General features: G+C 37.1%; 1 protein-coding gene across 1 annotated transcript in view; it reads right to left on the bottom strand.

The window, feature by feature from the left end:
- The window catches only part of LOC134789869 (dynein axonemal heavy chain 8), a 114,991-nt gene that overhangs the window by 88,425 nt on the left and 12,139 nt on the right, over positions 1–14,427 (bottom strand). Inside the window, exons 5-9 of the mRNA XM_063760541.1 lie at positions 12,014–12,215; positions 11,307–11,470; positions 1,411–1,587; positions 720–823; positions 380–599 (exon numbers count right to left, since the gene is read on the bottom strand). Of these exons, the coding sequence (XP_063616611.1) occupies positions 380–599; positions 720–823; positions 1,411–1,587; positions 11,307–11,470; positions 12,014–12,215 (867 nt within the window). The remainder of the gene's footprint in view (positions 1–379; positions 600–719; positions 824–1,410; positions 1,588–11,306; positions 11,471–12,013; positions 12,216–14,427) is intronic.

Raw genomic sequence — 14,427 nt, 5'->3', positions numbered from 1 at the left:
TGCCAGGCATGTAGCTAGCCACTATATAAACTCTGGATTTTTATAAAAAATCGCTCAGTATCCATGCAACCGAGAGGTAGAAATGCGGAGGTAGAAATAATACGCTGGAGTATTATTTCTACCTCCGCCACCAACGCAGCCAACCTCATCAAGCAAGTGTAATGGCTCCTCTACACGATGGGCCAGCGCCGGACACTCCAAGGGACGCAGCCATGCGGTAGAATGAGATAGCAATATCACTTGCTCCCTCTAACGCATAAATGCGCCCCTTGGAGTGGCCGGCGCTGGCCCATCGTGTAGAGGAGCCATAAGGCCTAACGACCCCTACAACCTGCTACCAAACCTGTAAAGATATATATGTATTTTGTGTAAATCTTACCAATGCCTTACTGATAAAGTTTAGTTTATCTTGATTCCAAATAGTCTTTTTTCCATTTTTTGTCAAATACTCCATGCACATATTCAGTATTTGATTCGTGACTTTGACCAGCAATGTTGATATTTGTTTAGTGGTGTTGTAATAACGAGAGGTAGCATATACCATGCGCACGGTGTATATAAGTCCAGGTATATATTGTTCCATAGTATGTGGATCACATCTGGAAGGAACGATTTTATAGGTAAAGTAAAGTCAGTCAGATACATTTACATCAATTTACTCTTACTGTCAAGCTTACAAACATTTAATAGGATCAAAATATGAGAACTCATCTTCTTACCTATATAACGGCTCGCAATACTTTTCCAAAGCATACAAATATTTAACGTTATCAAATGCCTCATTATAATAATCGGTAACTTGGTTGTCCAGTAATTTCCATTTCTGTAAATTATGGAACCTTTGTAAGTTATTTAAATAATAAAATAATTATAAGGTCTACCGTATAAATGAGGCGATTAGTAATTACCTCATACGAAATACGGGGACGGCAAACAACGAATGTGACCAAAGAAGACCATGACGACCAAAGAAAGGCATTAAGAGAGGGCAAGTTACAGACTTTGACCAAAGAAGATAATGACAAAAAAACGAACAAGACGAGTAAACAACGAAGTGACGAATACAGAATAATACGAAATAAACATAAAACGCTCGTCTCGTCTCGACTGAGACGCGACGAGCGATGACGATATCCTAGTTTTAGTTCTATAACTTAGCCACTTTCTACTAGAAAAAGCTTCGCGCATCGTCTTTACCAACCGCCTGAGATAAACGGTTGACCTAATTAACCTATAGATAAACTCTAACCGGCCAGAGGCCTATAAAATGGGTCTCCCATTACATTCTATTTTGAATCTTTATTTTGACAAATCAAAATTGCATTAAACTTGGCTAGTTTTGATGTCAGGGCGGCTAGAGGTAAAACGACAATTTATGATATTAGTAATAATATAAACAAAAGATAATACCTTTATAAGTTTGGATTTAGCCCGGATAAGTGTATGGATATACATCTGGCATAAATCACTTTTGATGTGTTCTATGATAGAAGTGAACGTAGTGAGTTGGCGTCTCCAATGGTCCAATTCTGCCAAAGGACCAATGTTGGACGGTTCTCTTCTTAGCTGCTGGCTTTGTACTAAAACCTTTAAGTTACACCCAAATTATGTTAGTTCAAAAGACCTGATCTTAATACCACCATTTTTAGAGTTCCGTACAGAACTGTTCACAGAATACTTATATGATCACTTCGGTCCTTTTTTTAATACCTATTGTAGTGTATAGGGGTCAAACAGATCACTGTGTTATGTCTTTCCTGTAGACATACACAAGAGTTAAGGGCTATAAAGGTTAATTTTCTTATTTAACCCTTATCCACGTGAAAAGGTCCTCCTTTTATTTAAAGAACTATGATAAAATCATTACTTACATGCCCACAAGCTGTTAACTATTGCCCACAGGAGAGAAAACTAGTGTGTTATCGCGAACAGCACATTTTTCTCTCCTGTGGGCAATAGTTAACAGCTTGTGGGCGTGTAAGCAATGATTTTATCATAGTTCTCTAAATAAAAGGAGGACCTTTTCACGTGGATAAGGGTTAAATAAGAAAATTAACCTTTATAGCCCTTAACTCTTGTGTATGTCTACAGGAAAGACATAACACAGTGATCTGTTTGACCCATAGACGTCTCGAGCGCTTACGTCATGGTGGCGTCACTGACAGTTAGGGTCAGTCGATGACAGACTGCGAACAGTGCCGGTCATACCGCGTGATGTTTGTGTAGGCAAACCGTTGGAAATACATTACATCGTATGAATTACTGAGGTAAATACAGTACTTTACATGTGGCGACGAGGAAAAAAACGAAAAGAGGATAGGGAAGACAGGTTAATCGATCTCGATTAGGTAATTAGCAAGTTTTGTTAATGTGCAAAAAATTGGTTTAAAATCAAATCCACTGTTTCAAACAAGTGATAAGTGTGAGTAAAGGTGTACCACTCGTGGTAGTTTTCGAAAAAAAGAGAAAACAATATTTCCATTCGGTAACCCCATCCAGTAGTAATCCCTAACGGGATCTTTGAAGTGTTGAACGTTACAATTATAACTATAGGTTTTAAAGTATAATGTGCAACTTAACAACAATACAATCTACCTACAAATAAAAAAGTCATCTCAGACTTCTCAGAGGCAGCCAGTGTTAACAGCACTGTTTAAATCTAGCCTGCCAGGCATCAACACTGCAAATAATTGCACTTTTAAACGTAGGTATGCAGTGTCATTGACATGTTCACACCGGAACTTTATTATTGCAACCTAGTTCCACCAGAACGCTAGTGGGTGTGATGCATGTGTAATACATAATTGGTTTATTTACATTATTGTAATTAGAGGAACAAGATATTTACTTTGATACGAGTAATTTGAATATGTCAGGTTAGTCGCAATCAGGAAGTCAATTGACTTGATTATTTGGAAACAGCAGATTACCGAATCTGGAAATTAAATTGTCACACGTAACATTATGCGTGACATAATGAAATCAGTTTATGAACACATAGCAGATAGATTGATCTGGTCATGAGATTGACGTAAAATAGCTGTAGCCAGCAGATTACCGAATCTGGACATTAAATTGTCATGGATGGCATAATGAAACCGATTTATGAAATCATGGCAGATAGATTTATCTGGTCATTAGATTGACATAAAACAGCTGTAGCCAGCAGATTACCGAATCTGGACATTAAATTGTCATGGGTGGCATAATGAAACCGATTTATGAAATCATAGCAGATAGATTTATCTGGTCATTAGATTGACATAAAACAGCTGTAGCGAGCAGATTACCGAATCTGGACATTAAATAGTCACGTAAATAACAAATCTGATTACAAAATCGGTTAAGACAGATAAATTGATTTGGTCATTAAATTGACATAGGTGCCTAGCATCCTAGCAGGTTCCCGAACCTAGACATGAAATTGTCACATGTATATTAAAATCTGACTACTAGATCAGTCGATACAAATAGGCATATCGGCTCACTACATAATATGAATACAAACTAATTTGGAAAACACCAGGTCTAGAGCTGGGACATGAAATCGTCATGTGTATTTATACACAACAAAATAGCTGTCAATCGACAGGGTCATTAAATTGGCATCGTACTATGTATTACTACTACTACCTATTGTTACATCGATATTGTACGACATGGTCATAAAATTAACAACACCAAAAAGAAGCGAATAAAAATATCAGATTTAATCGGTCCAAAGGGTCCCAAAAGTCCAAAAAGTCCAATGGGTCCAAAGGTTCCAAAGGGTCCAAAGGGTCCAAAGAGTCCAAATAGTCCAAAGAGTCTAAAGAGTCTAAAGAGTCTAGAGTCCAAAGGGTCTAAAGAGTAAATAGTTTAAATAGTAGTTTAAAGAGTCTTAAGTCTAAAGAGTCTTAAATAATCTAGTGTTTAAAGAGTCCAAAGGGTCCAAAGGGACCAAAGAGTCTAAAGAGTATAGTCTAAATCAAAGAGTCTAAAGAGTCCAAAGAGTCTAGAATCCAAAGAGTCTAAAGAGTATAGTCTAAATCAAAGAGTCTAAAGAGTCCAAAGAGTCCAACGGGTCCAAAGGATCCAGGGTCCAATGGGTCCAAAGGGTCCAAAGGATCCAGGGTCCAAGGAGTCTAAAGAGTCTGAGTCCAAAGAGTCCAGAGTCCAAATAGTCCAAAGAGTCTAAAGAGTAAATAGTTTAAATAGTAGTTTAAAGAGTCTTAAGTCTAAAGAGTTTTAAAGAATCTAGTGTCTAAAGAGCCCAAAGAGTCCAAAGGGTCCAAAGGGACCAAAGGATCCAAAGATTTTAAAGAGTCCAAAGAGTCTAGAGTCCAAAGGGTCCAAAGGGTCCAACGGGTCCAACAGGTCCAAAGAGTCTAAAGAGTAAACTCTAAATCAAAGAGTCCAAAGGGTCAAAAGGGTCCAATCGGTCCAACGGGTCCAAAGGGTCCAAAAAGTCCAATGGGTCCGAAGGGTCCAAATAGTCCAAAGGGTCCAAAAAGTCCAATGGGTCCGAAGGGTTCAAAGAGTCTAGAGTCCAAAGGGTCCAATCGGTCCAAAGGGTCCAAAGGGTCCAGGGTCCAAAGGGTCCAACGGGTCGAAAGGGTCCAAGGAGTCTAAAGAGTCTTGAGTCCAAAGAGTCCAGAGTCCAAAGAGTCCAGAGTCTAAAGAGTCTGAAGAGTCTTAAGATTAAAAAGTGTAAAGTCTTAAAAGTCTCAAAAGTCAAATATATCAAGGACAAGTTTTGCTAAGATGGACAAGACAAGCAAGGTCGCGATAGTAAAATTTTGTCAAGGTCTTGTCAATTTTGCCAAAGGTCTAGCACCCAAAAGAAAGGGATGAGTATAGGTTTCTTTGTTTTACCAGATTGTATTTGCTAGACTATAATTATTTAATACAGTGTTAACAGTGTTTAGCATTCCATACATTGGTCTTGAACATTTCGGTACAGAACTGCAGCTATACACAATTAGGTACTTGTACATACCAATAATAAAATTACATAACACAACATATGAACATTGGCTGTTTACTTCTAAGATTGAAAACTATGTCCGATGTCTTCCATAGGCATGATCGTAAGTTTCCAAACGTTCTAAATGTGGAAATAATGATTAAATTTAAGGAGCCATATAAAATGCAATATATGAATAATACTATAGCTATGCCGCTAGCATAATTATGTAGATAGAAGCCATAACCGTCTTCACGTACTAAAAAGTACATGCGGGAAAATATAGAATTCTAGCGAAAACATGAAGTCCGTAAAAGTGGTGAATGTATAATATACTTACATGTACAAAGCACATAGTGCAGTCATTATCATAGATATGATGTAATATGGGTAATGAATAAGGAACTGGCTGGTTTTACATTACATTACATATGTGTCTAGAGGATTTGCTCTCGATTGATGGACGCTGTATATATATATCCACAAACATATTTATAGGTGTGTAGATATCTAGATATTTAAGTATATTACTCGTTGTTATGGACGGGTATATTTGAAAAAAGATTTATATAGCGTCTTGTGTGTATGCAAATAATATAAAATGTATATAATGTTATTTGAATACACACAGAAAATTGCACAAACTACCAATTATCATTGACCTTCTGAAATTTATATTAAAAATAAAACAAAATAAATGTTGGTTCAATGTTTAATGTATAAGTTGTATCACTGACTCGGTATAAATTGCATGGGTCATGAAACTGTTTAAACGTTGTACATATAGTCCGGTGGCCGGCTGCATGAAACAAACCTCATCAAAAAATAGAATATACCTACCCTGTAGAGGTACCTGACATTTAGTAGCTTCCAACGCACTTGGTCGGCCTAGGCTTAACCTGGCAGATTTTGTACAAATGGCAAAAACGTTGGACAAAAATTCATCAAAAAAAACCTCATCGAAAAATAGAATGAAACTTGTATGGTAGGATACCTGACCTAGAGGACAGTAAAAAAAAATTGGTCGGCCTCACCTTAGCCTGGCAGTTTTTGCAGTCCGACCAGATTTATTGGGTCACGTGAGAGCTACAATTTACCTCATCGAAAAATAGAATGAAACAAACGGATTATAATAGCTAAAATAAGCCTGTTGACGTATGTCTTGGTCGGCCTCACCTTAACCTGGCAGTTTTTGCAGTCCGACCAAATTTATAAAAAAATCATCAAACATTTTTTATCGAAAAATCGTATGAAACTGGTATGGTACGATGGCTGCCTTTGAGGACAGTAAAAAAAAAGTAGTCGGCCAAATCCTGTGTTGGCAGGTTCCTGTGTCCGACCAATTTTGTGGTACCACGTGAGAGCTACAATTTTACCTCATCGAAAAATAGAATGAAACAAACGGATTATAATAGCTAAAATAAGCCTGTTGACGTATGTCTTGGTCGGCCTCACCTTAACCTGGCAGTTTTTGCAGTCCGACCAAATTTATAAAAAAAACATCAAACATTTTTTATCGAAAAATCGTATGAAACTGGTATGGTACGATGGCTGCCTTTGAGGACAGTAAAAAAAAAGTAGTCGGCCAAATCCTGTGTTGGCAGGTTCCTGTGTCCGACCAATTTTGTGGTACCACGTGAGAGCTACAATTTTACCTCATCGAAAAATAGAATGAAACAAACGGATTATAATAGCTAAATTAAGCCTGTTGACGTATGTCTTGGTCGGCCTCACCTTAACCTGGCAGTTTTTGCAGTCGGACCAAATTTATAAAAAAAAACGTCAAAAAATTTTTATAGAAAAATCGTATGAAACTTGTATGGTACGATAGCTGCCTTTGAGGACTGTAAAAAAAAAGTGGTCGGCCAAATCCTGTGTTGGCAGGTTCCTGTGTCCGTCCAATTTTGTGGCACCACGTGAGAGCTACAATTTACCTCATCGAAAAATAGAATGAAACAAACGGATTATAATAGCTAAAATAAGCCTGTTGACGTATGTCTTGGTCGGCCTCACCTTAACCTGGCAGTTTTTGCAGTCCGACCAAATTTATAAAAAAATCATCAAAAATTTTTTTATCGAAAAATCGTATGAAACTTGTATGGTACGATAGCTGCCTTTGAGGACAGTAAAAAAAAAGTGGTCGGCCAAATCCTGTGTTGGCAGGTTCCTGTGTCCGACCAATTTTGTGGTACCACGTGAGAGCTACAATTTACCTCATCGAAAAATAGAATGTAACAAACGGATTATAATACCTAAAATAAACCTGTTGACGTATGGCTTGGTCGGCCTCACCGTAGCCTGGCAGTTTTTGCAGTCCGACCAAATTTGTGGTACCACGTGACAGCTACAATTTACCTCATCGAAAATAGGATGAAAAAAAAACGGATTATAATAGCTAAAATAAACCTGTTGACGTATGGCTTGTTACGGACGGCTTTCATAAATTCAATGTTGCAGTGTGCGGCAGAATCCACTTGCATCAAATTTGATGCAACACATTGTGGCTGGACATTAAGAGATGAAATGTATAAGATCAAATGGTTTGAAGGACACATAACGCCTTTGCGAGTCGAAGAAATAACAATAGATAAGTCGCAGTCTGGGGAAAGTTCGTCAGACTTCGACTCCGAAGATGATTATGATTAACAGTAATTATTAACAATAAAAGGGTTATTCCCACTAGTTACCACCAAGTTCTTATCAGTGGTAACTACTGGGAATTATTTTCCCACTTTTTACCACTGGTAACTACTGGGAAAAAAAAATCCTAGTAGTTACCACTAACTCGGTTTGGTGACTAACTCGGTTTCAAACCGAGCTTCAAAGGAGAAATGCTACAGTTGATGGAAAAAAGGCTGATTTGATGCAAAGATAATCACTTAATATATGTGAGGTTATCTTGTGTATTTTACCGTTTATTAAAATTTTGGAAGGCTCACGTGCAGTTTTTCCTCTTATATTACAAGTGTTCGATTGAAAACTAAGCTTTGGTGTATACCTGGATCACATGCATGTACAAGAAGGCGTTTCATATACGCCCGCCCATCAGATAGGCACTCAAAGTCATGATGCGTATGGAATACAGCATGTGTGGCCAAGCCATTATGCCCTAAATTATGTACTACTTCGTTAAAACTTAGCTTACCTGTGTATTTACTCTTTCCAAAATATTTATCTTCCTTAAAATGCAGCCTACACAAACGGTCTTTATCATTTGCCTTCGTTTTTGGTACTCAAAGCTTTTTCTCACTGATTTATGCATATCGGGTCCTTGGGAAAAAAGGGAGATCCTATAGGTATATTTCCACAATTTGTCGCACACTATTGCAGTATTGTGGAGGAAAAAAAAACATACAACCGAATTGATAACCTCCTCCTTTGGGATTTGGAAGTCGGTTAAAAAAGGAGAATGTTTACAATTTATTGGAAACAATGTATGTGATTTGACAGTGACAGCAACTCCACTATGGAGGCGCCACCTGGCGTGATAAAATGTCAGTTATGCCTCCTCATTCTATCTGTAGTGGAAAAGTAGGATATACGATTCAAAACTTGTCAAAAATCGATGAAAACCTTTTTATTTTTGACATCTGTGAGACATCATCTCAACGTAAGTGTTACTCTGACACCACGTCAGTAGTTAGAAAACGTTATTTAGATATTAGATAGATTTATGAATAAAATTTGAACTGAATGATTTCTTTTTTTTTAAAGCCCTCTAAGACCTCCATGGACTCATTTACTTATGACTTTTTTCAGTTAGCATTATTAAGTTAAGTTCAAGCTGCGAAGAAACCATATTTTCAATATATAAATTATTATTCTTTATAAATGTGGTCGGACTGCAAAAACTGCCTGGCTAAGGTGAGGCCGACCAAGACATACGTCAACAGGCTTATTTTAGCTATTATAATCCGTTTGTTTCATTCTATTTTTCGATTAGGTAAATTGTAGCTCTCACGTGGTACTACAAAATTGGACGGACACAGGAACCTGCCAACACAGGATTTGGCCGACCACTTTTTTTTTACTGTCCTCAAAGGCAGCTATTGTACCATACAAGTTTCATACGATTTTGCGATAAAAATTTTTTGATGATTTTTGTATAAATTTGGTCGGACTGCAAAAACTGCCAGCTTAAGGTGAGGCCGACCAAGACATACGTCAACAGGCTTATTTTAGCTATTATAATCCGTTTGTTTCATTCTATTTTTCGATGAGGTAAAATTGTAGCTCTCACGTGGTACCACAAAATTGGTCGGACACAGGAACCTGCCAACACAGGATTTGGCCGACCACTTTTTTTTACTGTCCTCAAAGGCAGCCATCGTACCATACCAGTTTCATACGATTTTTCGATAAAAATTTTTTGATGATTTTTTTATAAATTTGGTCGGACTGCAAAAACTGCCAGGTTAAGGTGAGGCCGACCAAGACATATGTCAACAGGCTTATTTTAGCTATTATAATCCGTTTGTTTCATTCTATTTTTCGATGAGGTAAATTGTAGCTCTCACGTGACCCAATAAATCTGGTCGGACTGCAAAAACTGCCAGGCTAAGGTGAGGCCGACCACTTTTTTTTTACTGTCCTCAAGGTCAGGTATACTACCATACAAGTTTCATTCTATTTTTCGATGAGGTTTTTTTTGATGAATTTTTGTCCAACGTTTTTGCCATTTGTACAAAATCTGCCAGGTTAAGCTTAGGCCGACCAAGTGCGTTGGAAGCTACTAAATGTCAGGTACCTCTACAGGGTAGGTATATTCTATTTTTTGATGAGGTTTGTTTCATGCAGCCGGCCACCGGACTAATAATAAAGTCTCAAACGGATACAAAGTAAACACAAAACGCACATGCACGAAGCATAATTATGTAACTAAATCGTAATAATCTCAACTAAACAATCACGTTTTGAAATAAAAATATGAACACGACCATTTACCAGAATCAATGTGAGATTGATGTAAGTAATACTGATGGCTGTCATTAATTGTAAATTCTAAAAAAAAAACGACCATATACCTATCCTTGATTTTTGGAGAGACAAGAGATTTGGGATTTTAATAGTTAACTCGTAGCACTTAAAAAGAGATAGGGCTCCATAGCTCCGTTCAGTGTTTACTATAAAGTGGTAGGTAGTAAGCAAAGCACACGGTGGGTACGGTGTATTTTTTGATGAGGTATAATTAGATCATTTTATTCCGATGATCTGGCATTCACTTCTAAAAGACTGTTAGTTGTGTCAGAAGTCCAAACATGCAGATTAAAAAGGAAATGTAGAACTTTAACATAATTAAATGAATAATATAAAAACTAGAAGTGGCTAGCGTTCATGAATTCTTGCAAGGCCTCTCCTACTCGCACAAGAGAAACTTTATCCGCTTGCCATTCTTATAAAAACTTGCAAGACTTGAGGCCTACTTGAAAAAGTAAACTTTTGAGTTTTGAAATTATACTGTATAGACCACAACCAGGGTAGGGTTGTTGGTTGGATTTCTGTATTAATAGTGAAATAATGCATTATATTATATTACATGGGTCATTGACAATTAAAAGTAAACACAAGAAAAAATGATGAACTGTGTGATAACCTCATGCAGCGACTTAGATGAGAGGTTTCATCGGTTAGATGAAGTACTAACTCTTGGAGCTTGAAATCATTTCATAATTAATACAGATGAAAAATTCAGTACCTAAATAAGTTAATTATCATAGACTGAGTTGGCTACGGATTGTTTTGTTAGGCATTAACCGCCGATGATATAGTAGGTAACGCAAACATTTTAGGAACTGATTACACTATTATATAAAAAAAGGGAACAAGTATACACACAATCCCACATATGTACATGGACTATACGAAAAGAGGAGGAAAGGAAAAGGGATTCAGGTACCAGACTTACCGAAGCTACCCACAGAAGAGAAGTTGAAGATTACAAAAGTCCCAAGTGGGGTAAGTCATAGATAGTCTCTTGGAGATGTCCGACCAAGGCAATGGTACCAGCGTCGTAATTATAGGACGTTGCGTATTTATTGTTATAATTAACTTAGTTCTCCAAATATAAACATAGGAAGGGATGTAGTGTATAGACGTCTCGAGCGCTTACGTCATGGTGACGTCACTGACAGTTAGGGTCAGTCGATGATAGACTGCGAACAGTGCCGGTCATACCGCGTGATGTTTGTGTAGGCGAACCGTTGGAAATACATTACATCGTATGAATTACTGAGGTAAATACAGTACTTTACACCTATCTTATGTCTAGAAAAGCAGTAATATTTCCCAAATATTGATGGAACAAATGGTAAGAATTGTACCTGAGTCATAAATTAAGAAAATTCTAGCAGCTTTGACTTACCATAGTAATCTGTCTCATCCACTGTTTCACGAAAGTACAAATTTCTTCCAAGACGTAAGTTTTCGTAATAGCTTTTTTCATTTTCTCTTCATCGGACAGATGTTGCTCATATAATACCTCATTCACCTTAAATCTCGTGCAGCAATCCAAGTCGATTTTTGTCTCTGGTCAAATTGAGTTATTTTTCAAGTTTATGACAAAAAAAATGTAAAACAGGTTTTGTCCCCGACTATAGGTACTTGTGGCTTTAGTTTAGATCAGGGGTCTCCAAACCCCGGCCCGCGGGCCAAATCCGGCCCGCGACGCGTTCCAATCCGGCCCGCGGACCCCCAAAGCGAGTGCCCACTGTCCGACCCGCGGGAGCCAGGGTCCAGGGGTTCAGCATTCATTGAGAGTGGAACTGTTCCTAACAGCAGCAACCAGATACCGTCCCCCGGCGCAAAAACCGACGGTGGCCCGCGCGAAAGTTTCTGAGGCGTAATATGGCCCTTAGCTAAAAAAGTTTGGAGACCCCTGGTTTAGATGGACAGTCATTAACATTTATGCGTTAGGTGCACAACCAAAATAATTCTAATGTTCCACAACTAAATGAGGTTCCTTGAGCTGAGTTTGGCTCAAGTGAGCCAGAGCTATTTCAGGTGTTCTTAATGTAGAATTATTTTATAGTTACCTGAAGGTAACTTTAAGATACATATTCGAATACTCACTTGCTAAATAATCGAAGAACAAGTTCATTTTAGACAAGTACGTATTTATTATATCATCGCTCTTAGGATTTGGGGGGTTGATATCACCCCACGCCTTACACGCCTTTAGAGCGGGCACATAGGAGCTCATCAACATCTTGTATATTCCGGACACTACGTTTTCTTTCTCTTGATCCATGTCAATGAAGACCAAGTAATAATCCTGTAACCCAACACCTTTGCTACTACAGAACGAATTATTTAAATATACCTATGTACTAGGGTGGTTCAAAAAACATTTTTTTTTTCTTACGGGGCACCCCCTTATTTTGTTACACTTAGGTTCGGTTGCACCAAACTGTTCCGTCTCGTTAAAGAGTTCGCTAAATTTTTATGTATGGAAAGTTTCATAGTAAAGCGACGGGGCGCGCCGGCTGACGTTGATCAGTCTGTCAAATGTGGTTGGTGCAACTGGCCCTTATTATGCTGATAAAATACACCAAGTTTCGTAATTTTATCTCAACTACAAGGGGGTGCTCAACCACTTTGAAATTTTTCAAAGTTGTATGAAAACCAAAAAAAAAAGTATTTATTATTCAGAATTTTATTTAAGTATCTGGTTTCACACTATTTGCACATGTGATTTATAAGTTTTGAAGTAGATAAACAGATTCATTTCTATTTTTTATAATTTTTCAAAATTAAGTTATTTTGAATTTCACCTAAAAAATCATAAAAAATAGAAATAAAAATGTTTTTTACATAATAACTTTTAAATCACACTTTCAAATAATGTGAAAACTACTACTTACATAAAAATCTAAAAAATAAAAACTTGTTATTTTTGGATTTCATACAACTTCGAAAAATTTCAAAGTGTTTGAGCACCCCCTTGTAGTTGAGATAAGATTACAAAACTTGGTATATTTTGTCAACATAACAAGTGTAACAAAATGAGGGGGTGCCGCTTCTTCTAGCTAGAGTTTGAATTACCTATTCCCATACAAACGTGAACCACCCTACTATGTACCTACCTCATTCGGGCATGTTCTGGTGGCCAATTATATTTTAAGATTATGTTGATGGTACCTACTATAGCAATAGGAACAATTAAGGATGTGTTGCAATGTATTTGGCAATTTTGGCTGTCGCCATCTATTTAATGAAAACTGTATATACTCGTAGGCATCAACCTCGATTGCCGTTGTATGGTATTTCGTAAAGAATACCTACAGAGCTGGACGGGTTGAGACGGTGCCGATCCGGTGTCGAGTTTTTAGGTGTGCTAAACCTTTAACTAGAGAGGTAGATACATGAAGATGAGATTATTTATATTATGTCTAAAACCCGTGGAGCGCCCCAGTATCACAGTAGTATGGAACTCCTATACTTAACTACTATCACACGTGTGATAGTAGGGCGCTCGCGCGCTAATGGCACAATCACACTCACACTAGGTCGCCGCATCCAAACACGCCATTACTTAACCCTTATGTTGGCATTGTAACACCCGTGATACATGGAACTTTAAAAAATCTAGCAGCTTCACTTTATTACCTAACAAAATAATTATGCCATCAATATGTCGAGCTACCCTCCTTACTTATAGAAAAAATTAATGGACACAAGTGCCATTGTAAATTAATTAGTAATAATCAACATGGCGCCTCGGAAACAACAGATTTCGGTTCGGACTGGAAGTTTTGCATTTATTTCTTTGATTAGTACATATTTTTCTATAATCTACATTTTGATGCATTTACTATCTGTTAGTGCAAAAATATTTACAATGTGTTCGAATTTAAAAACATTTAATACACAGACTCTTACATGAAACTGTTATGTATTATATTTGATACATTGCCAAGCTGTCGACAAAATAGTTTTACATGTTTTTTTCATTTTTTTTTTATATTTGTGGGGTTACAAAACTTGTTTCAAGTATTTAATATTAGTTGTCGTATTATTTAGTTATTGAACTTTGATTTTTTTAAAAGTACTAGATATTATTTAACTGTATATTCGTACGCTGTAGCATTATTGCTACGCCGTAGCGCGTAGCACGGAAAAATATGTGTATGGCAAAAAATTCCCCCAAAGTAAAAATATATATTATTTTTTGACTTTTAATTATTTGTTTACTTTTCATATTTTACTCAACTTTTTGCTGACGACCTTTTTGAAACTTTACGGGATCAAATTTTCCGCCCATGTGATCAGGTATTCGTAGATATAATTTATTTTTACAGGTGTAATAGTCATCTGATGCTTTAGATTGCGTTTAATTAGCAATAAATGATAATTTCTGTTGCATTACACGTTTTATTTTTATTAAGATCCACATTTTTCTTCTAAAAAATAGGTAACTATTTTGTCGACGGATTGGCACTGTATCAAATATGATACATATGATTTTCCGGAAATGGAATATCCTG

Source organism: Cydia splendana, chromosome 4 (assembly GCF_910591565.1).
Source record: "Cydia splendana chromosome 4, ilCydSple1.2, whole genome shotgun sequence".
NCBI classification, from domain to species: Eukaryota; Metazoa; Arthropoda; class Insecta; order Lepidoptera; family Tortricidae; genus Cydia; species Cydia splendana.
This window is presented reverse-complemented; position numbering and strand designations above follow the sequence as displayed.